Source organism: Oncorhynchus mykiss, chromosome 2 (assembly GCF_057628025.1).
Source record: "Oncorhynchus mykiss isolate SJ-2025 chromosome 2, ASM5762802v1, whole genome shotgun sequence".
Classification (NCBI taxonomy): Eukaryota; Metazoa; Chordata; class Actinopteri; order Salmoniformes; family Salmonidae; genus Oncorhynchus; species Oncorhynchus mykiss.
This window is the reverse complement of record NC_143023.1, coordinates 66,222,357-66,248,469: the sequence shown is the minus strand read 5'-3', so window position 1 is coordinate 66,248,469 and position 26,113 is coordinate 66,222,357. Positions and strand designations below refer to the sequence as shown.

At 42.6% G+C, this 26,113-nt stretch overlaps 1 protein-coding gene across 16 annotated transcripts; it reads right to left on the bottom strand.

The window, feature by feature from the left end:
* Positions 1 to 26: 26 nt before the first annotated feature.
* Positions 27 to 25,795, bottom strand: anln2 (anillin, actin binding protein 2). 16 transcript variants are annotated; one of them, XM_090205369.1, is made up of 25 exons: positions 25,610 to 25,790; positions 25,290 to 25,387; positions 24,842 to 25,018; positions 24,599 to 24,694; positions 24,310 to 24,485; positions 24,028 to 24,120; positions 22,946 to 23,035; positions 19,667 to 19,778; positions 18,674 to 19,507; positions 15,976 to 16,280; positions 13,907 to 14,001; positions 13,622 to 13,751; positions 10,575 to 10,710; positions 10,168 to 10,365; positions 9,802 to 9,928; positions 9,438 to 9,486; positions 9,253 to 9,309; positions 7,907 to 7,939; positions 7,767 to 7,788; positions 7,565 to 7,674; positions 6,708 to 6,761; positions 6,327 to 6,413; positions 1,853 to 1,960; positions 1,406 to 1,551; positions 27 to 1,209 (listed from the first exon to the last, which is right to left on the bottom strand). In XM_090205369.1, the coding sequence occupies exons 2-25, from the start codon at positions 25,378 to 25,380 to the stop codon at positions 1,098 to 1,100; spliced, it is 3,438 nt and encodes a 1,145-aa protein (XP_090061495.1). In that variant the 5' UTR covers positions 25,381 to 25,387; positions 25,610 to 25,790; the 3' UTR covers positions 27 to 1,097. The 16 variants fall into 16 exon arrangements, with proteins under 16 accessions (XP_090061495.1, XP_090061532.1, XP_021424628.3 ...); XM_090205406.1 differs by having other exon boundaries at positions 19,211 to 19,507; XM_021568953.3 differs by having other exon boundaries at positions 19,211 to 19,243.
* Between the last annotated feature and the right edge of the window lie 318 nt (positions 25,796 to 26,113).

The window sequence follows — 26,113 nt, the reverse complement described above, 5'->3', positions numbered from 1 at the left end:
TAAGACGGAGGACAATGAAAGCTATATTTGAGCTTATGGTTTTATAAACTCAAATTGCACATGCACCAAAAACATTGCAAATATTTTCCATATCAAATTTACAGAAGAGCATGACAAACTGCATGGACTGAAAACAAATTCAGAGAGTGTATGCCATTAGACCCATTTGTATTATTTACTGGTAGTACCTTCATCAATCATGTGCATATAAAGAATGTTGACAGGTATTTTATAGGGATAACATCCACATACAGAAAGAGAATGACCGATTGACAGTAAATAGATGAAGGAAAAACAAAAAAAACTAGGTTGACTACAGTCAGCATATACATTCACCACCTTTTAGGCTGCTACTAGGATTTATCATGAGATGAAGCACTAACATTATACACCTTATCATTCTATAGTCCAGTTGAAGTGCTTGGGTACCATCTTTGTTGACAGGCCCATGTTGTGTTATGCACAACACAGCAATAGATTCAGTTAAGGAACATGAAGAATTTAACTTGTGAAATAGTCCATATTTACCTTGTAGCAGATAGCTCAGTTTTTCAAGTACAGTACTATAACTCAACTTGACTGCAATTCTAGTTGAATCACTAAATTCACAAGTTTCTAGATTAGGTAGGTTGTGTGTCAGGTACAGATTTCTTATTTCCGAGAGACATATTTCTACACTTGAGGGTATTACAGCAATGCTGTAGTAGTGAAATCATATTGTCCAACAGCAATGTCTGGCATTTTTCTGTTAGTCTTATGAAAATTATAACTACACTATTGGACTAATCATGTGTTTAGTGTTAGTGCTCTTCTACACTAGGTTTGATACGTATTTAATAGTGTTTGTAGATTATATGGATTCATTTAAATCATCTACTTCAAGCTCAGGTAAATAGTATACATATCAAGCAACAAGATGGAGCTCTATTTTAAATGGCTATTGAAAGTGACAAATAGAAGGAAAGTCAAAATATCCCCAAGTCTAAAATAATCTCCCAATGGTAATCATAAGAATTCATAAAGATATGATTATAACAGTGTGTTACAGACTGCTGTCCCTCATGTTCCCACAGCTGGCCTGGTTGTTGGGCTGTGATTTAGCATGGTTCAGGGGTGCAGCGAGTCCAGGTATGCAGGTCCAGGAGAACCTGGTTCAGGTTCTCCATCCAGTCCCCTCGATCCTCCCCAGTATCTGCTGAGAACCAGCACCTGAAGAACAGAGAGAACATGTTATGAGAAATATAACAAGATAAATGAAAATAGACCACTGTCTATCAGATACAGACAGGCTCACTTTAGCAGTGTCAGTCCTCCACAAAACATTAATATTGAAAATATGACCACTTGCTGTCAAGCTAATTTGCTTGTGTCATAAGGGAGTAAGAAAATATGTAATATTATTTACTTGGCCAGAGCGCCCTGGTCATCCTGTTGTGCAGTCTGGACGCTGCTGACCAGTTCAAAAGTATAGGGGCGAGCACAGGAGTCTCTCATCACTGGCTTCACACTCTGACTAGAGGAACTAGACAGGGAGATGCTGCCTTCTGCTGCCTGCAAGTACAACAGAGGGAACAGTAGAGGAGATGAGGGAATGTTTAAATCAAGTTAGTGTGACTTTGTATATTCAGTTAAGAGAAAACGTTAATGTCCCCAAGAGGCAATGCATTTTGCAGCAGGAAAGGTACATAGACAACTTACAAATCAGAAATATTATCAAGTGTATTATCATGTATGCAATAAACATAATGGAATTGTTAACCTTAGTTTCTTTTTTTCAAAATCCTTCTGATAACCTGAGAGCTTGGAACCAAGAGCTCCAGCCCAGTCATCTCTGTCATAACTCAATGCCCACCTTGCTGCCTCTGTCATTGGGGTGGTTCCAATAGGACATGTGGCTTCCCTCCAGGACAAAGAAGCGTCGATGCCAAGCTCCAAATCCATTCACCACCTCAAACATTGTCTGGATAGAATGAGGGAGAACGAAGGGGTGGGTGGAAGATGAATCACATTTTAAAAAACATTTTTCCCCCCGCTATTTTACCAGGTAAATTGACTGAGAACACGTTCTAATTTGCAGCAACGACCTGGGGAATAGTTACAGGGGAGAGGGGGATGAACGAGCCAATTGTAAACTGGGGATTATTAGGTGACCGTGATGGTTTGAGGGCCAGATTGGGAATTTAGCCAGGACACCAGGGTTTTTTTATTTATTTTTATTTTATTTCACCTTTATTTAACCAGGTAGGCAAGTTGAGAACAAGTTCTCATTTACAATTGCGACCTGGCCAAGATAAAGCAAAGCAGTTCGACACAGAGTTACACATGGAGTAAAACAAACATACAGTCAATAATACAGTATAAACAAGTCTATATACAATGTGAGCAAATGAGGTGAGATAAGGGAGGTAAAGGCAAAAAGGCCATGGTGGCTAAGTAGATACAATATAGCAAGTAAAACACTGGAATGGTAGATTTGCAATGGGAGAATGTGCAAAGTGGAAATAAAAATAATGGGGGTGCAAAGGAGCAAAATAAATAAATAAATAAAATACAGTAGGGAAAGAGGTAGTTGTTTGGGCTAAATTATAGGTGGGCTATGTACAGGTGCAGTAATCTGTGAGCTGCTCTGACAGTTGGTGCTTAAAGCTAGTGAGGGAGATAAGTGTTTCCAGTTTCAGAGATTTTTGTAGTTCGTTCCAGTCATTGGCAGCAGAGAACTGTAAGGAGAGCCGGCCAAAGAAAGAATTGGTTTTGGGGGTGACTAGAGAGATATACCTGCTGGAGCGTGTGCTACAGGTGGGAGATGCAATGGTGACCAGCGAGCTGAGATAAGGGGGGACTTTACCTAGCAGGGTCTTGTAGATGACATGGAGCCAGTGGGTTTGGCGACGAGTATGAAGCGAGGGCCAGCCAACGAGAGCGTACAGGTCGCAATGGTGGGTAGTATATGGGGCTTTGGTGACAAAACGGATTGCACTGTGATAGACTGCATCCAATTTGTTGAGTAGGGTATTGGAGGCTATTTTGTAAATGACATCGCCAAAGTCGAGGATTGGTAGGATGGTCAGTTTTACAAGGGTATGTTTGGCAGCATGAGTGAAGGATGCTTTGTTGCGAAATAGGAAGCCAATTCTAGATTTAACTTTGGATTGGAGATGTTTGATATGGGTCTGGAAGGAGAGTTTACAGTCTAACCAGACACCTAAGTATTTGTAGTTGTCCACATATTCTAAGTCAGAGCCGTCCAGAGTAGTAATGTTGGACAGGCGGGTAGGTACAGGTAGCGATCGGTTGAAGACCATGCATTTAGTTTTACTTGTATTTAAGAGCAATTGGAGGCCACGGAAGGAGAGTTGTATGGCATTGAAGCTTGCCTGGAGGGTTGTTAACACAGTGTCCAAAAAAGGGCCAGAAGTATACAGAATGGTGTCGTCTGCGTAGAGGTGGATCAGAGACTCACCAGCAGCAAGAGCGACCTCATTGATGTATACAGAGAAGAGAGTCGGTCCAAGAATTGAACCCTGTGGCACCCCCATAGAGACTGCCAGAGGTCCGGACAGCAGACCCTCCGATTTGACACACTGAACTCTATCAGAGAAGTAGTTGGTGAACCAGGCGAGGCAATCATTTGAGAAACCAAGGCTGTCGAGTCTGCCGATGAGGATGTGGTGATTGACAGAGTCGAAAGCCTTGGCCAGATCAATGAATACGGCTGCACAGTAATGTTTCTTATCGATGGCGGTTAAGATATCATTTAGGACCTTGAGCGTGGCTGAGGTGCACCCATGACCAGCTCTGAAACCAGATTGCATAGCAGAGAAGGTATGGTGAGATTCGAAATGGTCGGTAATCTGTTTGTTGACTTGGCTTTCGAAGACCTTAGAAAGGCATGGTAGGATAGATATAGGTCTGTAGCAGTTTGGGTCAAGAGTGTCACCCCCTTTGAAGAGGGGGATGACCGCAGTTGCTTTCCAATCTTTGGGAATCTCAGACGACACGAAAGAGAGGTTGAACAGGCTAGTAATAGGGGTGGCAACAATTTTGGCAGATAATTTTAGAAAGAAAGGGTCCAGATTGTCTAGCCCGGCTGATTTGTAGGGGTCCAGATTTTGCAGCTCATTCAGAACATCAGCTGAGCAGATTTGGGAGAAGGAGAAATGGGGAAGGCTTGGGCGAGTTGTTGTGGGGGGTGCAGTGCTGTTGACCGGGGTAGGAGTAGCCAGGTGGAAAGCATGGCCAGCCGTAGAAAAATGCTTATAGAAATTCTCAATTATGGTGGATTTATCAGTGGTGACAGTGTTTCCTATCTTCAGTGCAGTGGGCAGCTGGGAGGAGGGGTTCTTATTCTCCATGGACTTTACAGTTTCCCAGAACTTTTTTGAGTTAGTGTTGCAGGAAGCAAATTTCTGCTTGAAAAAGCTAGCCTTGGCTTTTCTAACTGCCTGTGTATAATGGTTTCTAGCTTCCCTGAACAGCTGCATATCACGGGGGCTGTTCGATGCTAATGCAGAACGCCATAGGATGTTTTTTTGTTGGTTAAGGGCAGTCAGGTCTGGGGAGAACCAAGGGCTATATCTATTCCTGGTTCTAAATTTCTTGAATGGGGCATGTTTATTTAAGATGGTTAGGAAGGCATTTAAAAAAAATATCCAGGCATCCTCTACTGACGGGATGAGATCAATATCCTTCCAGGATACCCCGGCCAGGTCGATTAGAAAGGCCTGCTCGCTGAAGTGTTTCAGGGAGCGTTTTACAGTGATGAGTGGAGGTCGTTTGACCGCTGACCCATTACGGATGCAGGCAATGAGGCAGTGATCGCTGAGATCTTGGTTGAAAACAGCAGAGGTGTATTTAGAGGGCAAGTTGGTTAGGATGATATCTATGAGGGTGCCCGTGTTTAAGGCTTTGGGGAGGTACCTGGTAGGTTCATTGATAATTTGTGTGAGGTTGAGGGCATCAAGTTTAGATTGTAGGATGGCTGGGGTGTTAAGCATGTTCCAATTTAGGTCGCCTAGCAGCACAAGCTCTGAAGACAGATGGGGGGCAATCAGTTCACATATGGTGTCCAGAGCACAGCTGGGGGCAGAGGGTGGTCTATAGCAGGCGGCAACGGTGAGAGACTTGTTTTTAGAGAGGTGGATTTTTAAAAGTAGAAGTTCAAATTGTTTGGGTACAGACCTGGATAGTAGGACAGAACTCTGCAGGCTCTCTTTGCAGTAGATTGCAACACCGCCCCCTTTGGCAGTTCTATCTTGTCTGAAAATGTTGTAGTTTGGAATTAAAATGTCTGAATTTTTGGTGGTCTTCCTAAGCCAGGATTCAGACACAGCTAGAACATCCGGGTTGGCAGAGTGTGCTAAAGCAGTGAATAGAACAAACTTAGGGAGGAGGCTTCTAATGTTAACATGCATGAAACCAAGGCTATTACGGTTACAGAAGTCGTCAAAAGAGAGCACCTGGGGAATAGGAGTGGAGCTAGGCACTGCAGGGCCTGGATTCACCTCTACATCGCCAGATGAACAGAGTAGTAGTAGAATGCGGTGCGGCATAGAAAGGGTGCGGCTAAAAGCAATAAGAATTGGTCGTTTAGAATGTCTGGAACAGAGAGTAAAAGGAGGTTTCTGGGGGCGATAAAATAGCATCAAGGTATAATGTACAGACAAAGGTAAGGTAGGATGTGAATACAGTGGAGGTAAACCTAGGTATTGAGTGATGAAGAGAGAGATATTGTCTCTAGAAACATCATTGAAACCAGGAGATGTCATTGCATGTGTGGGTGGTGGAACTAATAGGTTGGATAAGGTATAATGAGCAGGACTAGAGGCTCTACAGTGAAATAAGCCAATAAACACTAACCAGAACAGCAATGGACAAGGCATATTGACATGAAGGAGAGGCATGCTCAGTCGAGTGATCAAAAGGGTCCAGTGAGTGGAGAGGTGAGGAGGGGTTAACACCCCTACTCTTACGATGAGTGCCACAGGATCTTTAATGACCTCAGAGAGACAGGACACCCGTTTAACGTCCCACCCGAAAGACGACACCCTACACAGGGCAGTGTCCCCAATCACTGCCCTGGGGCATTGGGATATTTTTAGACCTGAGGAAAGAGTGCCTCCTACTGGCCCTCCAACACCACTTCCAGCAGCATCTGGTCTCCCATCCAGGGACTGACCAGGACCAACCCTGCTTAGCTTCAGAAGCAAGCCAGCAGTGGTATGCAGAGTGGTATGCTGCTGGCGACAATAAAGAAAGTATAGAGGACAGGAACAGGATAATATGCACGAGAGATCGAAGCGAATTGAGTCAACAAAAAATAAACTCACAAGGAAGCCCTGGTGCTGGACATTAGAGTGGCTCTCGCTGTCCAGTTGCAGGTATATGTTTCCCTCTAGTGGAGACAGGAAGGGCACCTGTACAAAGGTGGAATTACATGGATACCAGGGTTAAGCTGCTTGTTGTTCATCTAGCTAGGGAGGTAAACAAAACATGCAATAAAGAAAATTTGAAGTCATATGAACATTGATTGAAATGTGCTTAGAAATCTACCTATGGAGCACTCCATCACTGATATTATAGCCAGTGTAGCGAAGACTAATTATTGATACTAGTTTTGCTGGCCGCATGAAAGGAGTCAAATGGAGAAGCAAAGAGAAAAAAGGGGTAAAGGTGAGTGTGCAACGTGGGGAAAAGTGAAAGAGTGAAACCTTTTCCTGAAACTCATCTCCCAGGAGTCTCCTGATTTTGCCTTCAAACTTCATCTGTGCACAAGTGGAGAGAGACAGAACAGGGAAGGATAGAGGTAACATCCCAAGTGACTAGGGCTGGCACAGTTATCGTATAATTATGTAACAGACAGTAAGAGTGAATTTTTTGGGGGTCATAAACATCTTAATACATTCATTTTAGAAGATTGGGGGGCGATTCAATTTCATATTCAAGTAGATATAGTTACACAATAATCGTTTTTTATTTTTTATGAAGTGGGTAAAGTTTGACAGGGGTGGTACCAAAGCTGTTTTATATTAGGTATGTTATAGATAATTCTCAAAGATGCATTACAAGCTAAAAAAAAAAAATGCCAACCAAAAAAATGCCAATATCAATTTGCATGACAATTAATTGTTACCCCAAATTCCATAATCACAGTCCTACAAGTGACCCAGCCCAGACTGGAAAACTTTAACACCACGAAGAAAAAAGAAAAACAAGTCATGTGAGGAAATGACAACCATCTGATCTGATATCGCAACTGAAAGAACTACAATGGGTGGAAAATCTGAAAATGTAACAGGATTTACAGTAGATTCAGCCAAATAGATTAAAAGATAGTGGCACACATCCTCAAGAGACAGTGAGATACAATCTAGCAAGCAGGTGGTTCAAAACATTTTTTTTTTTTTTAAAGAGGTACGATAAAACCAAGGAATGGACTGACAAAACATGCCTCCCTACATCTTCCCATACTGTAGGAGTGCAGGCAGGTACACTAAACATATATCATCCAGGTTGGAGCACTGCAGCAGGTGTGACTGAGACAGGGAGCCAGGTGAGATGAGCCTACCTTGTCCAGGGGGAACTTGCTCTGGCCCAGGGAGGCCAGGGAGATCTTGTGAGAACCAACCAGAGAGAAGTTGCTGGTGCGCTGGGTGTTTAGGGGCGGCATGGTAGAAGCTGTGGGGTGTTGATTCAATTCAATCAAACTGTCATCACTCAGGACCAAATGTCATCTTCAGATCATTTGCAACTAGGACAATAATACTTACATGTTACATTTTGGTTGGATCTCTGTTGAAAAGAAACAAGATAACGTTTTCAGATTAGAAACATGTAACCGGAAAGGGGGTATAAATATACGCCCCTCACCATTTCAAGTAATACACAGATAAGAAAGCAGATAATTTACCTTGATGGTGCTTAGAAGCTTCCTTGGAGTGACCTAAAAAAATAAATATGATCAGAACTGAGCTTTTGACATGTACAGTGGGGCAATAAAGTATTTAGTCAGCCACCAATTGTGCAAGTTCTGCCACTTAAAAAGATGAGGCCTGTAATTTATCATAGGTACATTTCAACTATGGCAGTCAAAATGAGGGGGGGGAAAATCCAGAAAAATCACATTGTAGGATTTTTAATGAATTTGCAAATTATGGTGGTAAATGTGGTCACCTACAAACAAGCAAGATTTCTGGCTCTCACAGACCTGTAACTTCTTCTTTAAGAGGCTCCTCTGTCCTCCACTCGTTACCTGTATTAATAGCACCTGTTTGAACTTGTTATCAGTATAAAAGACCTGTCCACAACCTCAAACAGTCACACTCCAAACTCCACTATGGCAAAGACCAAAGAGCTGTCAAAAGACATCAGAAACAAAATTGTAGACCTGCACCAGGCTGGGAAGACTGAATCTGCAATAGGTAAGCAACTTGGTTTGAAGAAATCAACTGTGGGAGCAATTATTAGGAAATGGAAGACATACAAGACCACTGATAATCTCCCTCGATCTGGGGCTCCACGCAAGATCTCACCCTGTGGGGTCAAAATTATCACAAGAACGGTGAGCAAAAATCCCAGAACCACACGGGGGGACCTAGTGAATGACCTGCAGAGAGCTGGGACCAAAGAAACAAAGCCTACCATCAGCAAGGGCATTGAAGATGAAACATGGCTGGGTCTTTCAGCATGACAATGATCCCAAACACACCGCCCAGGCAACGAAAGAGTGGCTTCATAAGAAGCATTTCAAGGTCTTGGAGTGGCCTAGCCAGTCTCCAGATCTCAACCCCATAGAAAATCTTTGGAGGGAGTTGAAAGTCCGTGTTGCCCAGCAACAGCCCCAAAACATCACTGCTCTAGAGGAGATCTGCATGGAGGAATGGGCCAAAATACCAGCAACAGTGTGTGAAAACCTTGTCAAATGTTTTCTGTAAGTCTTCAACTCTGTCATTGCCAACAAAGGGTATATAACAAAGTGTTGAGATAAACTTTTGTTATTGACCAAATACTTATTTTCCACCATAATTTGCAAATAAATTCATAAAGAAATCCTACAATGTGATTTTCTGGATTTTTTTTCTAATTTTGTCTGTCATAGTTGAAGTGTACCAATGATAAATTACAGGCCTCATCTTTTTAAGTGGGAGAACTTGCACAATTGGTGGCTGACAAAATACTTTTGACCCACTGTATATCTCTCATTGTCAGCCATAGAACATTGGATAGCATTCGTAAATCAGAAGATGTCGCACTCACCCGTGACTTGGTGGAGCTGCGGAGATCCACATTGCAGGTGTTCCCCGAGGTGTGGGACTGAGTAATAGAAGACAATTTGTAAATTTTACATACAACCTGTCAACACATTCTTATCACTGATCATCTACGATATTTACTAATAACCACGTTTTAGGTGAGAAATAAAGTCATATGTTCCATCTCACCAGGCTGTAGACCTCCACATCAATCTCAAAGTTGGAGCGAATGTCCTGCCTGAAGGGACATAATACAGTCAGTCACAGAAAGAGTTGGACAGACTAGGGGTGAGAGCCATTTTAGCAGTAGTACAGCAGATATTACACAAGCATCTCCTTTAAAGGCAAAGACAGACCAGTAGGATTGCCTGCCGAGAGAACTTAGCTACTCTAAACAGAGTGCTGGCCGTAATTTACAAAACTGATTCAACATGAACCTTACAACACATGCGTCGACAAGTGAACAGCCCCCTACAGTACAGACCGACAATCGGTCTGGTGAGTTCTCCTTTACTCTTCACTTCCTCCATATGGAACCAGTAGCGGGACTCACAGGGTGATGGAGGTGGGGAAGGAGATGGTGTCGCCATTCTGGGCGTCCACTGCCGTGGCCAATGGGGTCGCAACGATGTTGCAGGGTCCATAACGAATCAGGACAAAGAAATAATGAGTGGGCCGACCTTTGAGGAGAGAAATAGTCAAGAGGGTTGTTCTTTAATCACCTGGTATGGTTTCAAATGTGTCTTGAACTGAAAATGAATTAATTGTACTTTACTACTTGAACATTTAACCCAAATGAGCAGGCAAACAACTCACCTTGGCAGCAAGCAGCAGCAGAGTAAATGGTTCAAAATAAATTATGCAACAAATGTCATACTACAAAGGTGATAACACACGTAGCCTAACCGACTGTAGGTACCTGTTTGTGTGCGGGCAGAGCAGACAAACTCCACCTTGAGAGGGAGCTGAACACGGCTGATGCTGACGGTGCCCCTGCAGGGCTGCTGGGACATGCCGGAGTCCCCCTCACCATCACCCCCCTCTAGATCCTCAGAGACTGAGCCCCCCTTCTCCTTCAGCCTGGCCACCTCAGCCAGCAGGGCTGCCCGCTTCTCACCTGACACACAGGAGACACAGATGATCAAGCAATGGAACAAATCAAGAGGTCCATCATACCTTCCAGCATAGACGTATACAGGAGAAAAAAAGCAATAGCAGTGAGATGGATGAGGTTGACAATTATACACTAATTCAGCAGACAAATTAAGGGAGAGGAGAGAAAACGTCACGAAGCTAGGGGTGGGATATGAGTGGATGGAGACTCACAGGAGACGAGCAGCAGTTTATCAGCCTCTGCCTCCTCCAGGGAGCCCCTGCCGTGGTCCTCGTCAGTGCAGCAGCTCAGGGCCTGCAACGTCTGTTTGATGACCATCTGCAGCTTGGCAGCATCCTCATTCAGAACCTGACCAATCACAGGAGGATATGAGATTCACTCCAACCAGCCATACTCATTTAAATACTCTTTCTTTACATTGGTCACATTTACATGCCGCAGGGCAGCTCTCTAGGCCCTCTACTCTTGTCTATTTTTACCAATGACCTGCCACTGGCATTAAACAAAGCATGTGGCCATGTATGCTGATGATTCAACCATCACAAGCCAGCAACCACAGCTAATGAAGTCATTGAAACCCTTAGAGTTGCAGTCTGTTTTGGAATGGTTGGCCAGTAATAAACTGGTCATGAAAACTAAGAGCATTGTATTTGGTACAAATCATTCCTTAAGTGCTAGATCTTAGCTGAATCTGGTAATGAATGGTGTGGCTGTTGAACAAGTTGAGGAGACTAAATTACTTGCCGTTACCTTGGACTGTCATAGTCAAAACATAACGATTCAATGGTTTTAAAGATGGGAAGAGGTCTAGCCGTAATAAAGAGATGATCTGCTTTGACACCACACTCCAAAAAGGAAGTTCTGCAGGCTCTAGTTTTGTCTAATCTTGATTATTATCCAGTCGTGTGGTTCAGTGCGCCAAGGACAGACCTAGTTAAGCTGCAGCTGGCCCAGATGAGAGCGGCATGTTTTGCTCTTAATTGTAATCAGAGGGCTAATATTAATAGGGTCGTCACACTATGCATGCCAGTCTCTCTTGGCTAAGAGTTGAGGAGAGACTGACTGCATCACTTCTTTTTATAAGAAACATAAAAAGGTGTTGAAAACCCCAAATTGTTTGCATAGTCAACCTGCACACAGCTCCGACACATACTTATCCCACCAGACATGCCACCAGGGGTCTTTTCATATTCCCCAAATCCAGAACAAATTCAAGAAAACGTACAGTATTATATTGAGTTCTTACTGCATGGAACTTCCTTCCATCTCAAATTGCTCAAATAAACAGCAAACCTGGGTTAAAAAAAAACCGAGCAATACCTCACGGCACAACGCCTCTCCCCTATTTGACCTAGATAGTTTGAGTTTAAGCATTGATATGTAGGCTACATGTGCCTTTTAAAAAACATATGTAGTTCTGTCCTTTACATAATACTAATGATGTATTATGTTTTGTGTGGAACCTAGGAAGAGTAGCTGCAGCCTTTGCAAAAGCTAAATGGGGATCCTAATAAAATACCAAATCCATGCACACCAATATCCGGTTATTATTTGGGACACTCAAGTATTGTTTTTGAGTTCATGCATATAAAACATATCCAGTTCGCAATAACCCGAAAACGCTTGTATCCCGGTTATGAGAAACCCAGATTAGATGCCTGGGACATGCTGATGTAAGACGGGATACTGTGGCATGTAAACATCTCATCCCCTTTACTGTGGTCTGTGCAGGCTCAGTTTCACATATCATGGGTGTTGTGTGATGTCATCAGATTGTCAAATTTAAGGGAATGTTTTACTTTTGTTTAATAAATGATTAGAATATTACTCTGAAACTATAACTTCGAAACCGTATGATTGTATGAAATTGATTGGAATCAAAACTGATTAGAATCGTTAGATTTTAATGCATGTATGAAAGTGATTTGAATCGTTAGATTATTATAATCCTGTGTGTGGTTATAGTCAGTAGAATAATATTATACCTTAGTGTAGTTCTTAGTCAGAATTAATGATTTGGGGAATTAATGTTTTGGGGATAACAGACTGAGTCAGATTCTGTGCCGACCTTGACTGGGACACTGAGAACTTCCCAGGTCTCTCCCTATCTTGGGGGAAGGAGGGGAGAAGCTATTCTCACGGACCCCAATCTCTGTCGGCTGGGTAGATACCTGATGTTTTGTGTGGAAGTATGTGTGTCGCTATAAAATGAAGGTCTTTGTACTGTGCAAGTCAGAACGTTCCCGTGAATTTGACATTTGACTGTTTTCATTTCTATCAGTATCTTACAAATCCTGATATAGCAGACTGAGTAATTACAATTGGTTAATGAACACGAGAACATAATTCTCCTATCACAAACAAACCACTTCAAAAAGTAGACTACCTGGTCATATTATACATTTCCGACATTTGGTTGTCAACTACAGTTTGAGACATGCAGCGTCTCTTCTGTTATAAATTGTTTCCCCATAAGACTAAATAAAGTAAAGCTCACCAGAATAATGTCTTACATCAATAGAATGAATGCACGAGTAATCTACAGCAGTTAATATCGGTAAAGTTGTCGGTTTTACCGTTTCATTTGGGGACCGGGGAGAAAACGGAATAACTCTGAAAGTGAAAAGATCGGTCCTGTGCAAAATGTCATCCGTTTGACCGGTTTTAAGGAAATGAAAACCTAAGAAAATGACGAAACACATTCCTGATAAAACTTCAGTTCGTCTTGAGTGCATATCTTGTGGTTGAAATACTGTCTGCTTGCATAACAGTGTCAAAGATAACACATTACACGTGTACTTGCATTTCCGCAAGAGATGCTATAAGAAATTATTTCTCCACTCCTGTTCCCAAGACAACTAACATTTGTTGTCTAATTTCACTGCAAGGATTTAATACTACGCTACGTGAGAAGTTATAGGCCTACAGTGTCCATATTTCATTTAACCCACATGAACTTAAATAAGGAATTTATTTTGTATTCATGGATACAGGGATACTCATGAGAGGGATATCAAAGGATGCATGGCAACAGCTTCTCCCGAAAAAGACCTTAAGCAGGATATGAGCTACTATCCGGAATACTGCACGTATGTAAACGTGGTCAGTGCCAAAGCCAATGTTATCCTGGTGGTACATTTGTCAATGCCCACATAAAGGACATGCAAAGTTTGGATGATATGCTACACAGGTAGTCACTCTCCATGACACGGAAGACATACAGAATAGATTCAACCATTCCAACAGTCCTACTACAGACCATGATCCTTTCCTTGGTGTTGACACAGTGTTGGGGATGAGACTTCTCAGCGGCATGCCTCTGCACCCTTGGGGTTACACTCTGAATGGCTGGCTTGGTGCTCTGTCTCTGGGTGCGGTAGGCATCGATGCTGTCAATCACAAAACACATTGGAGTCGTCACAGGTATAAATAACAAGCCAATCATATATTGAAAGATTTTCATAGTCAATGAGTTTAATTTCACTCATGTTAGCTGACCACTCAGTTCTGCTTGTCCTGAAGTGTAGAGGACAAGATGACTCACCTGTAGAGAGGGGCACTATCAGCAGGGGGAGTGGTCAGCTCTTCAGGAGTCAGAAGTAGGGATGGAGGGTTGGCTAGCTGATTGGCTGCAAGTCTCTGTGGGGATATCAAACACGTGGAGGAACATTTAAGTGTAAAACATTCAAAACTTTGAAAGCCAAGAACAATGACAAAAAAAACGATGGAAAAAAACTTTAGTCATTTAAATGAAATTATGGGCAGAAAGATTAATTAAACTCCATCTTTCATCAAATCAGATGGCTTATTCGTCACAAAACCATTGTTGTTGCAGGTTATTTTAGTGATTACTTCATTGGCAATGTAGGGAAATTCAGGCGGGAAATTCCAACAATGAACAGTGAGCCATCGTATACATGCATTAAAAAACAAATAATGAAAGAAAAGCATTGTAAGTTTGAATTGTGTAAAGTTAGTGTGGGAGAGGTGGAACAACCATTGTTATCGATCAATAATGACAAACCTGGCATTGACAGATGGAAAGCTACTGAGGATGGTAGCTGACTGGCCACTCCTGTCTATCATACATTTAATCTGAGTCTAGGGGAAGGTGTTTATCCTCAGGCCTGGAAGAAAACCAGTCATTCCACAACCCAAGACAGGTAAAGCGGCCTTGACTGGTTCTAACAGCTGACCTATCAGCTTGCTGCCAGCTCTTAGCAAACTGTTAGGAAAAATGGTGTATGACCAAATACAATGCTGAAAGTCTGTCAATTTGTTTACAGAGAATTAGCATGCTTATAGGGAAGGGCACTCAACATGTGCTGCAATGACACAAATGACTGATTGGTTGAAAGAAATGTATTAAATTTGTTTGAGCCATACTGTTAGATTTCAGTGCAGACTTTGATATTATTGGCCATAACTTATGTTTTATGGATTTCCAACCTCTGCCATTGTGGATTCAGAGCTACCTAATAGAACTGAGGGTTTTCTTTAATGGAAGCCTCTCGAATGTCAAACATGTAAAATGTGGTGTACCGCAGGAAAGCTCTAGGTACTCCTTTCTAAGTTTACCAACGACCTGCCTCTGGCATTAAACAAAGCCTGTGTCCATGTATGCTGATGATTCAACCATATACATGTCGGTTGAATTTATCACAGGTAGACTCCAATCAAGTTGCAGAAACATCAAGGATCAGCAATGGGCACAGGATGCACCGGAGCTCAAATGAGTCTCATAGCAAAGGGTCTGAATACTTATGTAATTAAGGCATTGGTTTTTATTTGTAATAAATTTGCAAACATTTTTAAAAACCTGTTTTCACTTTGTCATTATGGGGTATTGTGTGTAGATTGATGAGGACAATTGTTTATTTAATCAATTTTAAAGACTAACGTAACAGAATGTGGAAAAAGATAAGGGGTCTAAATACTTTCTAAACGCATTGTATAGATTAAGTGGTTATGAAGAGGGGAGAGGTCTGTCCATAATAAAGAGATGCACTGCTTTTGACACCGCACTTGCAGGCTCTAGTTGTTGGGCTAATATACATTTAACGCATGCCAGTTTCTCTTGACTAAGAGTTGAGACTGGCTGCATCATTTCTTATAAGAAACATTGTGTTGAAAACGCCAAATTGTTTGCGAAGTCAACTTACACACACAGCTCTGACACACAAACACAACCCACCAGGGGTCTTTTCAGTCCCCAAATCCAGAACAAATTCAAGAAAGCGTACAGTATTGTTAGCGTACAGAGCCATTATTGCATCGAACTTCCATCTCATACTGCTCAAATGAAAAGCAAACCTGTTTTTTTTTTAAAAAACTGATGAAGCAACACCTCACGACAACACCTCTCCCTTATTGACTTCGATATTGTGACCATGTAATGATGTGTAGGCTGTATGTGCCGTTTGTAAGTATGCAGTGCTGTTCTTGTCTATTAATGTTCTGTATGATGTCATGTTTCATGTGTGGACCCTAGCAAGAGTAGCTGCTGCTGCTGCTTTCGCAAGAGCTAATGGGATCCTAATAAAATACCAATCACGTTCAGAATCACATTGAACTAGGTGACCATGGCACCACTGTCTGTCTGCAGAGCCTTACCATAGGAGTGACCACAGCTTCCACAGACTTGCTGAGAGGGGAGAGGATAAAGCTGGGTGGGAAGGACAGCAGCTCATCTGCACTGGAGTCCAGTTCCTTGGTTTCTTCCAGGTCTTCACCCTCCTCAGCTTTGTCCAATTCTGTGTCTGTTTCCTCTATTCCACGCATCGCTGTGGCTATGCCACTATTGTGATCCTCAGTGTCCTCTTCCATCCTTCCCTGGGCAGCAGCCTCCAGCACCTCATCAAACATTAGGTCAATCATCTCAGCGGTGTTGGTTTCATCGCGAGAGCTCAGCTCAGTGTCTGTGGATAAATCCCCATATGCAGCAAGTTACATCCAGACATTAAAAAATGTCACCCTAGTGCGTCTACAACAGGGTTCCCCAATTGACGGTGTTTTTATTTGGCAGTTTTCTGAGCCCCAAAAACATAAAATTGTTTAATTTGTTGTTGGACATAAACCTAAAAATACCAGGAAATCAGCTACAAGTTATTTTAATTTTGGAAATCTGTTCAAGTATTCCCACACACGAGAGATAATAATGATTGGATTTATATATCACTTTTCTACCAACTGAGGTACTCAAAGCGCTTTACATAGTAGAGGGAAACTCACCTCATCCACCATCAAGGTGAAGCACGGCGACCATTTGGTGCCAGAACTCTCACCACACGTCAACTATCAGTTGGAGAGGTGAGGAATGATATATTCCAATTAGGAATGAGGTGGATGATTAGGTGGCCATGATGGAATGTGGCCAGGTTGGGAATTTAGCCATGACACTGGGTTGAACACCCCTACAATAAACACCACGGGATTGAGACCATAGAGAGTCAGGACACCCGTTTTACTGTCCCAAAGACCCTTTGCAAGACAATGTTCAGAAATGTAATCAAGGTTTGTAATATTTGACTAAACGTAATTTCAGTGCATTCAGAAAGTATTCAGACCCCTTTTCCACATTTTGTTACGTGACAGCCTTATTCTAAAATTGATGATTTAACACAAGACCCCATTATGACAAAGCAAAAACAGGGCTAGAAATTTTTGCAAATGTATTATAAAAATAAAAACAAATACATTTACATAAGTATTCGGACCCTTTACTACGAGACTCGAAATTGAGCTCCGGTGCATTCTGTCTCCATTCATCAACCTTGAGATGTTTCTTCAACTTGATTGGAATCCACCTGTGGTAAATTCAATTGATGGAAATTATTTTTTAAAAAGGCACTTCCCTGTCTATATAAAGTCCCACATTTGACAGTGCATGTCAGAGCAAAAACCAAGCTGAGACAGGATTGTCTCGAGACACAGATCTGGGGAAGAGTACCAAAACAAACTAAGAAATCGGAGAAGGGGCTCAGGGAGGAGATGCGAGAACCTTCCAGAAGGACAACCATCTCTGCAGCACTCCGCCAATCAGGCCTTTATAGTAGAGTAGTCAGACGGAAGCCACTCCTCAGTAAAACGCACATGACAGTCCGCATGGAGTTTGCCAAAAGGCACCTAAAGGACTCTCCAACCATGAGAAACAAGATTCTCTGTTCTGATAAAACCAAGATTGAACTCTGGCCTCAATGCCAAGCATCACGGCTGGAGGAAACTTGGCACCATCCCAACGGCGAAGTATGGTGGTGGCAGCATCATGCTTTCGGGATGTTTTTCCAGTGGCAGGGACTGGGAGACCAGTAAGGATTGAGGGAAAGATGAACGGAGCAAAGTACAGAGAGATCCTTGATGAAGAGCGCTCAGGACCTCAGACTGGGGTTACCTTCCAACAGGACAACAACCCTACGCACACAGCAAAGACAATGCAGGAGTGGCTTCAGGACAAGTGTCTAAATGTCTTTGAGTGGCCCAGCCAGAGCCCAGATTTGAACATCTCTGGAAAGACCTGAAAATAGCTGTGCAGTGACACTCCCCATTCAACCTGACAGAGCTTGAGAGGATCTGTAGAGAAGAGTGGGAGAAACTCCAAATACAGGTGTGCCAAGCTTGTAGCGTCATACCCAAGAAGACTTGAAGCTGTAAATCGCTGCAAAATATGCTTCAACAAAGGACTGAGTAAAGGGTCTGAAAACTTGTCTAAATGTGCAATTTTTTTTTTTTTTATATATATAAATTAGAAACAAATCCTAAATACCTGTTTTTGCTTTGTCATTATGGGGAAGTGTATAAATTGGGGGGGGGGGGGGGCAATTAAATCCATTTTAGAATAAGGCTGTAACGTAACAAAATGTGGAATAAGTGAAGGGGTTGAAATGCTTTCCGAAAGCACTGTATATCCGTTTAGGCTTCTTGCGGTCAATTCGCAGTCTACAAATATATTACCTCAAAATGTACATATAATTAGCCCGACTAACCGGTGTCCCCGCACATTGACTCTGTACCAACTGTATACAGCCTCGCTACTGTTATTTTCACTGTCATGTTACGTTTTTTATTTCTTTACTTATCTATTTACAAGTATTTTAAAATGTCATAATTTGGCTGTTCATAGTGTAGAAAAAAGATGAGGTGCAAAGTGTTGGCCGTGACCCATTGAATCCCTTGTTTAGACAATGGCAGTGGCAGAAAAATTTGACCAGTATCTTTGACTTTATGCCCAGGTGTGTGCGCAACTATGTGTAACCCAACGTGGTTGTGTCTCACCTCCTGCCCAACTTGTGCCAACAACCTAGATATGTCTCACCTGACATACTTTCTCTTTTCCAGTTAGATGAAGAGTCCAGCTCAGACAGAGTTGAGTCATTGATCATTTCTGGCTCCAGGGTAAATGTGACTTTCTTTAACCCTCTGGCCTCTGACTGTGGTTTATCAGTCAGTTCCTCGTCTGTAAGCAGCTCAGAGTCTCCTTGTTCTCTGTCTGACACAGCTGATGTGTTTGCGGCCTCTCCCTGCTCTGGACCCAAAGAAGGACCCAACTCCCCCTGGTCTTCACCTAGAACAGACTTCTCACCCTGGACGTCAACTAAAGTACTTTCTGCTTTCCCTTGTTCTTCAACTCCAGAAGACTCCATCTCCTCACTTAATAGGTCCCCAACCTTCTCTAGTTGGGACTGAACTACCCCCTCTTCCTCACCTACAGCAGACCCCACCTGTTTCTCACTTAAAGGGGAACCCACATCGTCCTCATCTACAAAGGACCCCAACTCAACTACAGAAGACCTCATCTCCTTCTCTTGTAGGGACCCCATCTGCTCAACTACAGAAGAACCCAACTCCTCACCATCTCCTTTTGACTCCATTGCCACAGGATTATCTAAAAATAAATGGGACTCAGCATTAACATAGAACTTCACCACCCTCACCACTAAATCCCTTTCCACATGCTTGTCACTAGCAGGAGAGACTGCCTTTTGCTGCTCTTTCACTACAGGACCCTCTGCTGCCTCATGTTGATCATCTGGGAGAGAAGTTCCCTGACAAATGACCATAGTGCACTCTGCCTGTCGCTCAGCCATGTGTCTTCCCTTCACCTCTTCTGGTGGGACATCCATGCGAACTGAGGACTCTGCCACCTCACCTGTTGAATAATCACAATCTGACCTCTCTACACTGATATTTGCACAAAATTCAGATTCTTACATTTTAGTCAGATTTTTCTCAACATATACCATTAACTTATCTACCTTCAAGCTCAAACTGAAATAATGCATTGACTTCTCCTCTTGCAGTGTCTTACCGGTGTCTTGAATTGGAGGCTCCACTCCATCGACCTTAGTGAAGACAGATGTCTCGGTAAAGCTGCCGTCCTTCACCCCAAAAGGTTCATCAGTCACATTGAGGTCTGCCTGCTGGACACAGACAAATTAGCCCCCTAAAATACAGTGTTCCTCTTATGCACATGTCTATGCATCTACAGCAGAAGGTATTCAAACCCCTTGACTTCCCACTTTTTGTTGTGTTACAGCCTGAATTTAAAATGGATTAAATTGAGATTGTGCCACTAATATACACACAATATCCCATGTAATAGTGGATACATTTATTTTTTTAAACAAATGAAAATATGAAATAGCTGAGTCAATAAATAATCCAACCCTTTGTTATGCCAAACCTAAATAAGTTCAGGAGTAAAAATGTGCTTAACATGTCACATAATAAGTTTAAAGGACTCACTGTGTGCAATAATGTTTAACATGATTTTTGAATGACTACCTCAACTCTGCAACCCGCACATACAATATGTAAGGTCCCTTAGTCAAGTAGTGAATTTCAAGCACATATTCAAACAAAAGATCAGGGGGGGTTTTCCAAAATCTCACAAAGGGTACCGATTAGTAGAAATATGAACACTGAATATCCATTTGAGCATGGTGAAGTCATTAATTAGGCTTTGGATGGTGTATCAATACACCTTGCCGGAAAGGAAGGAAACCGCTCAGGGATTTCACCATGAGGGCAATAGTCATTTTAAAACTGTTAAGAGTTTATTGGCTGTGATAGGAGAAAACAGTCTGGATCAACAACATTGTAGTTACTCCACAATACTAGCCTAAAGAGTGAAAAGGAGGAAGCATGTGCATAATAAACATGGTTTACATTTCCAATAACATGCATCCTGTTTGCAACAAAGAAATGAACTGTTGTCTTGAATACAAAACATTATGTTTGGGGCAAATCCAACATCACCGAGTACCACGTCATATTTTCAAGCATTGTGGTGGCTGCATCGTGTTATGGGTACTGCATGCTTGTCATCAGCAAATAACTAGGGAGTTTCCTTAGGATAAAAAACAGAATAGAGCAAAGCACAGGCCAAATCCTAGGGGAAAACCTGGTTCAGTCTGCTTTCCATGATGAGGAATTCACCTTTCAGCAGGACAATAACCTAAAACACAAGGCCAAATCTACAGAATAGAATTACTTACCAAGAATACATTGAATGTTCCTGAGTGGCCTATTTACAGTTGATTTAAATTGTCTTGAAAATCTATGGCAAAACTGGAAAATGGCTGTGTAGCAATGATCAACAACCAACTTGACAGAGCTTGAAGAATTTGAAAAAGAATGTTCAATATTTGCACAATCTTTGTGTGCAAAGCTCTTAAGAACTTACCCAGAAACACACATCTGTGATTGCATGTTAGAAACAGCAATAGCAGCATTGAACACTTATCTAATCAAAATATATTAGTGTTTTATTTTTCATGACATTTTCATAAAATGTAGAATTTTTCTTCCACAATTAAATCATACTTTAACGAAACAAAATATGGAAAAAGTCAAGGGGGTTGAATAGTTTCCGAAGGCATTATATACACTGCTCAAAAAAATACAGGGAACACTAAAATAACACATCCAAGATCTGAATGAATGAAATATTCTTATTAAATACTTTTTTCTTTACATAGTTGAATGTGCTGACAACAAAATCACACAAAAATGATCAATGGAAATCAAATTTATCAACCCATGGAGGTCTGGATTTGGAGTCACTCAAAATTAAAGCGGAAAACCACATTACAGGCTGATCCAACTTTGATGTAATGTCCTTAAAACAAGTCAAAATGAGGCTTGGTAGTGTGTGTGGCCTCCACGTGCCTGTGTGACCTCCCTACAACACCTGGGCATGCTCCTGATGAGGTGGCGGATGGTCTCCTGAGGGATCTCCTCCCAGACCTGGACTAAAGCATCCGCCAACTCCTGGACAGTCTGTGGTGCAACGTGGCGTTGGTGGATGGAGCGAGACATGATGTCCCAGATGTGCTCAATTGTATTCAGGTCTGGGGAACGGGCGGGCCAGTCCATAGCATCAATGCCTTCCTCTTGCAGGAACTGCTGACACACTCCAGCCACATGAGGTCTAGCATTGTCTTGTATTAGGAGGAACCCAGGGCCAACCGCACCAGCATATGGTCTCACAAGGGGTCTGAGGATCTCATCTCGGTACCTAATGGCAGTCAGGATACCTCTGGCGAGCACATGGAGGGCTGTGCGGCCCCCCAAAGAAATGCCACCCCACATCATGACTGACCCACCGTCAAACCGGTCATGCTGGAGGATGTTGCAGGCAGAACATTCTCCACGGCGTATCCAGACTGTCACATGTGCTCAGTGTGAACCTGCTTTCATCTGTGAAGAGCACAGGGCGCCAGTGGCAAATTTGCCAATCTTGGTGTTCTCTGGCAAATGCCAAACGTCCTGCACTGTGTTGGGCTGTAAGCACAACCCCCACCTGTGGACGTCGGGCCCTCATACCACCCTCATGGAGTCTGTTTCTGACCGTTTGAGCAGACACATGCACATTTGTGGCCTGCTGGAGGTCATTTTGCAGGGCTCCTCCTTGCACAAAGGCAGAGGTAGCTTTCCTGCTGCTGGGTTGTTGCCCTCCCAAGGCCTCCAAGTCTCCTGATGTACTGGCCTGTCTCCTGGTAGCGCCTCCATGCTCTGGACACTACGCTGACAGACACAGCAAACCTTCTTGCCACATCTCGCATTGATGTGCCATCCTGGATGAGCTGCACTACCTGAGCCACTTGTGTGGGTTGTAGACTCCGTCTCATGCTACCACTAGAGTGAAAGCACCGCCAGCATTCAAAAGTGACCAAAACATCAGCCAGGAAGCATAGGAACTGAGAAATGGTCTGTGGTCCCCACCTGCAGAACCACTCCTTTATTGGGGGTGTCTTGCTAAATGCCTATAATTTCTACCTGTTGTCTTTTCCATTTGCACAACAGCATGTGAAATGTATTGTCAATCAGTGTTGCTTCCTAAGTGGACAGTTTGATTTCACAGAAGTGTGATTGACTTGGAGTTACATTGTGTTGTTTAAGTGTTCCCTTTATTTTCCTGAGCAGTGTATTATAAAGATTATGTACCACTTTATGAAGGACCAAGTGAACCCTACACCCGATTACCATTCAAGTGACTTGGAGGATGAAAATGACACCTGTGACATTTCAAGACACCCTGTTCTCCTCAGAACCAGTTACACTCAGTCCATATAAGTAAACTCACATTCCATGGTTGGAACGGTGGCCACTGCAGTCTCCTGCTACGTCTAAACATCATCCAAGGGGAGAATGAGGAGACGGGTGGGGTCGCCCTCTAATGATATCACAACAAGTATCATTGTTCTATCAGGAAACAGGACCTTGAACTCAACACTTTGGTAATTTATCAGACGGTCTTATCCAGAGCGATTAACCCTTTACACACAAACATTTGAATATACTGTAGCAAATGCCTAAGAAATATGAAAATGCATAACCACAGTAGTAATTGAAAGGGAACCGTTTGGAGATAATGGAAAAATTATTAGACCAAATGGTGAGTACACAACAGTTCACCTGACAGGACTGAAACCAAACATTACACAACATAACAGATTTTATGTGCATATTACATTTACTGTACTTTGTCGCATTCCCTTACAACAAAATCTGAAAATACTGTGGATACATTCAGTAACATAAGCCTATTCCTGGAAAATGTGGGGTATCTGCAAAATAAAAATAAGAAATTAAGGGTAGAGTGAGAGGACTAACTGGTGTCTCCAAGTGGCCACACACACACACCTCTCCAACATGTGCAGTTCCTAAGCAATTTTATAACAAAGAGTTCAACTATAAAATATATATTTTTTAGTTCTCCTAGCTGTGCTGTTGAGGAACTAGAGGAAGCATACTTGTAGTCATTTCATTTGGAACACAGCCCTGCATAACCGCCATCACACAATTACTGTTCTTTACGCAATTCAAAAAGGGTCCATTATAAATCGCAATATGAGTCAGGTGGGCATGACTTGAAAGCTTGTTCCATTGCCAACAAGTTATAAAATATGATCTTAGAGTTTTAGACAACTAAGAGAAACAGATCAGAATTTGTGCACACAATTTAAGATACTGTTTGAAGATGTAGAGTTACAGGCATTTCCGAAAGACGGGCAGGGACTCTGCTGTCCTAGTGTCAGCGAGAAGCTCATTCCGCCTTGATGTGCCAAGACAGAGAAGAACTTTGACTGGGCTGAGCAGAAGCCAAAAAACATAACCCTTAACAATATTCTGTGACCAGACAAGAGAGAGGGTAACAAAACTTACCTCAGTCAGTGAGGAATCAGAGAAGCTTCGCTTTAGGAAGACATTCTCTGTGATTGGCTGGGCCCTTACAAGACGCAGCTCCTCCTCCCTCTCCTGATTGGTCAGACAAATAGAAGCCGTTAAACTTCACAGGAATTTTAAGAATTGTGCAACATCAACATTTCAGAATGCATTGCATACCTCAAGACTCCTGGTACATTTTACATGTACATTTTAGTCATTTAACAGATGCTGCCTTGCTCAAGGGCACAGACAGATTTTTCACCTGTGTGTGGCACAGACCTGGCGTATTCGGGAGGCTTGTTTGGAGCTGGGCGTGTCACTGGCCTCGAGTTTCAGTTGTAAGTTGGTAACAGCGTTGGAGAGGGTACGGGGCCACCGGTTGGCTGGCAGGGGGCTGGCCTGAGGAGTGGTGGGGGATTTAAACCGCTCCACCCGCGAGCTGAATTCTGCCTCACCTGAAAAACAGACCAGATGCTCCTATCATTTAACCACTTTAGTGCAGATGTGTCCTCACTCGCATTCAATGAATGGTAAAGAAGCTGGAAGGTAAATGTATAAGAAAACTCACCAATAAGATGGTGCTCTTTGAATCCATCCTGGAATTTAATGGATGGTACCCCAGACCCTGGATCAGAGAGGCATCTCTGAGCCAGCACATGCCCTCCTGTAAACAAAACATCCCCTGTTGGAGTCACTGTTTCTCAATGACTACAGATCTGAGTGTTGCATGGATACTGCCATATTCTAATTCTATCGATACTGTATACAGGCTGCGAGTTGGTTATTTTAGGAGGGGGCGTTATCCTCTTACCCTCACGTCTCTGGGTTAGTTGCTGTACTCTGGAGCGGACAGAGCAGATTGCAGGGGTGTCAGGCTTCACCAGCTCTGCACACCGGAGGCGATCTCTAGTTGAAGACTTCTTTGTAGGGCTGACATTCTCCTCGCCCAACACCTCCAGGCGACGCCTTTTCTGAACATCATTGACATCTGTAAGACAGCAAAGGGAAGCTCACAATAATAATGGGTATGCCCCAACACTGCACTGTTGATGGATGACATAAGTTGACACTAATTAATACTTGTTCAAGCCTTTAATAGAAGTCTAAGACCTGTCTAAGCCAGGGAAGTGGGGGGGGTCTGCTTAGCGATATGGAATTGTTTTAAGGTCATATCAAAGATCATTTTGACATTTGACACGTCCACCTTAGGGGGTTTAATTAACAAGCACTCATACGCACGCAGTGATGTTGACACTCACCAGACGAGTGGACATTGTCTTCCGTGTCAGACAAAGGGTCTCTATGTCTCTTCAAAGCTGTCGCCAACCCATTTCGAAATTCCCCATCCATGATCTTCCTGTGAAATAAACACCAAATTAAGTTCCTAGCTATCGTTCATGCAACTTAACTAATTGATTTATTCGGCAGTTTCGTTACAATAACTTAGCTGGCTAGCTACAAGCTAACGTTAGCTAACTGGACTCTGGAGAATGCAGATAGCTGAATGTTACTGCTGCTAGCTGGTTGAACATACTTTCAGCTATTCACCTATAATGTGTCGAATATAACATTCCCTTACCTCAACAGAAGTGTCCGTGTAGGTCACGCAAACAAGTCACAACTGAGCATAAACTGCGAAAAGATTCGTACGGCTGTTCATTTGACGCCTTTTCAAATACACTTTGAATTTCAGCGGGTCTTTGGAAGTGCGTCAGTGGTGGGTGAATAAATTACCATAACGCCAAGACCGAGCGCGCAATAATTTTGTTCTTGTGTTTACGGTAGATTAAGTTTCAAGTTTTAATGTCACGTGCACAAGTACAGCGAAATGTCTTTCTTGCAAGCGCCAAACCCCGAAATGCAGTAATAAATATCAATGTAGCACTAAAAATAACGTAAGTCAGAGAAAAAACACACAAGAAATAAAAAAAATTAGATGAGAAAGTAAGAAGCTATATACAGAGTCAATTCCAATACTATATTTAAAATGTGCAGGGATACTGGAATGACAGAAGTAGCGGTAAGGTGACTAGGCATCAGGATGTATGATAAACAGAGTTGCCGCAATTATGATTGTATGTGA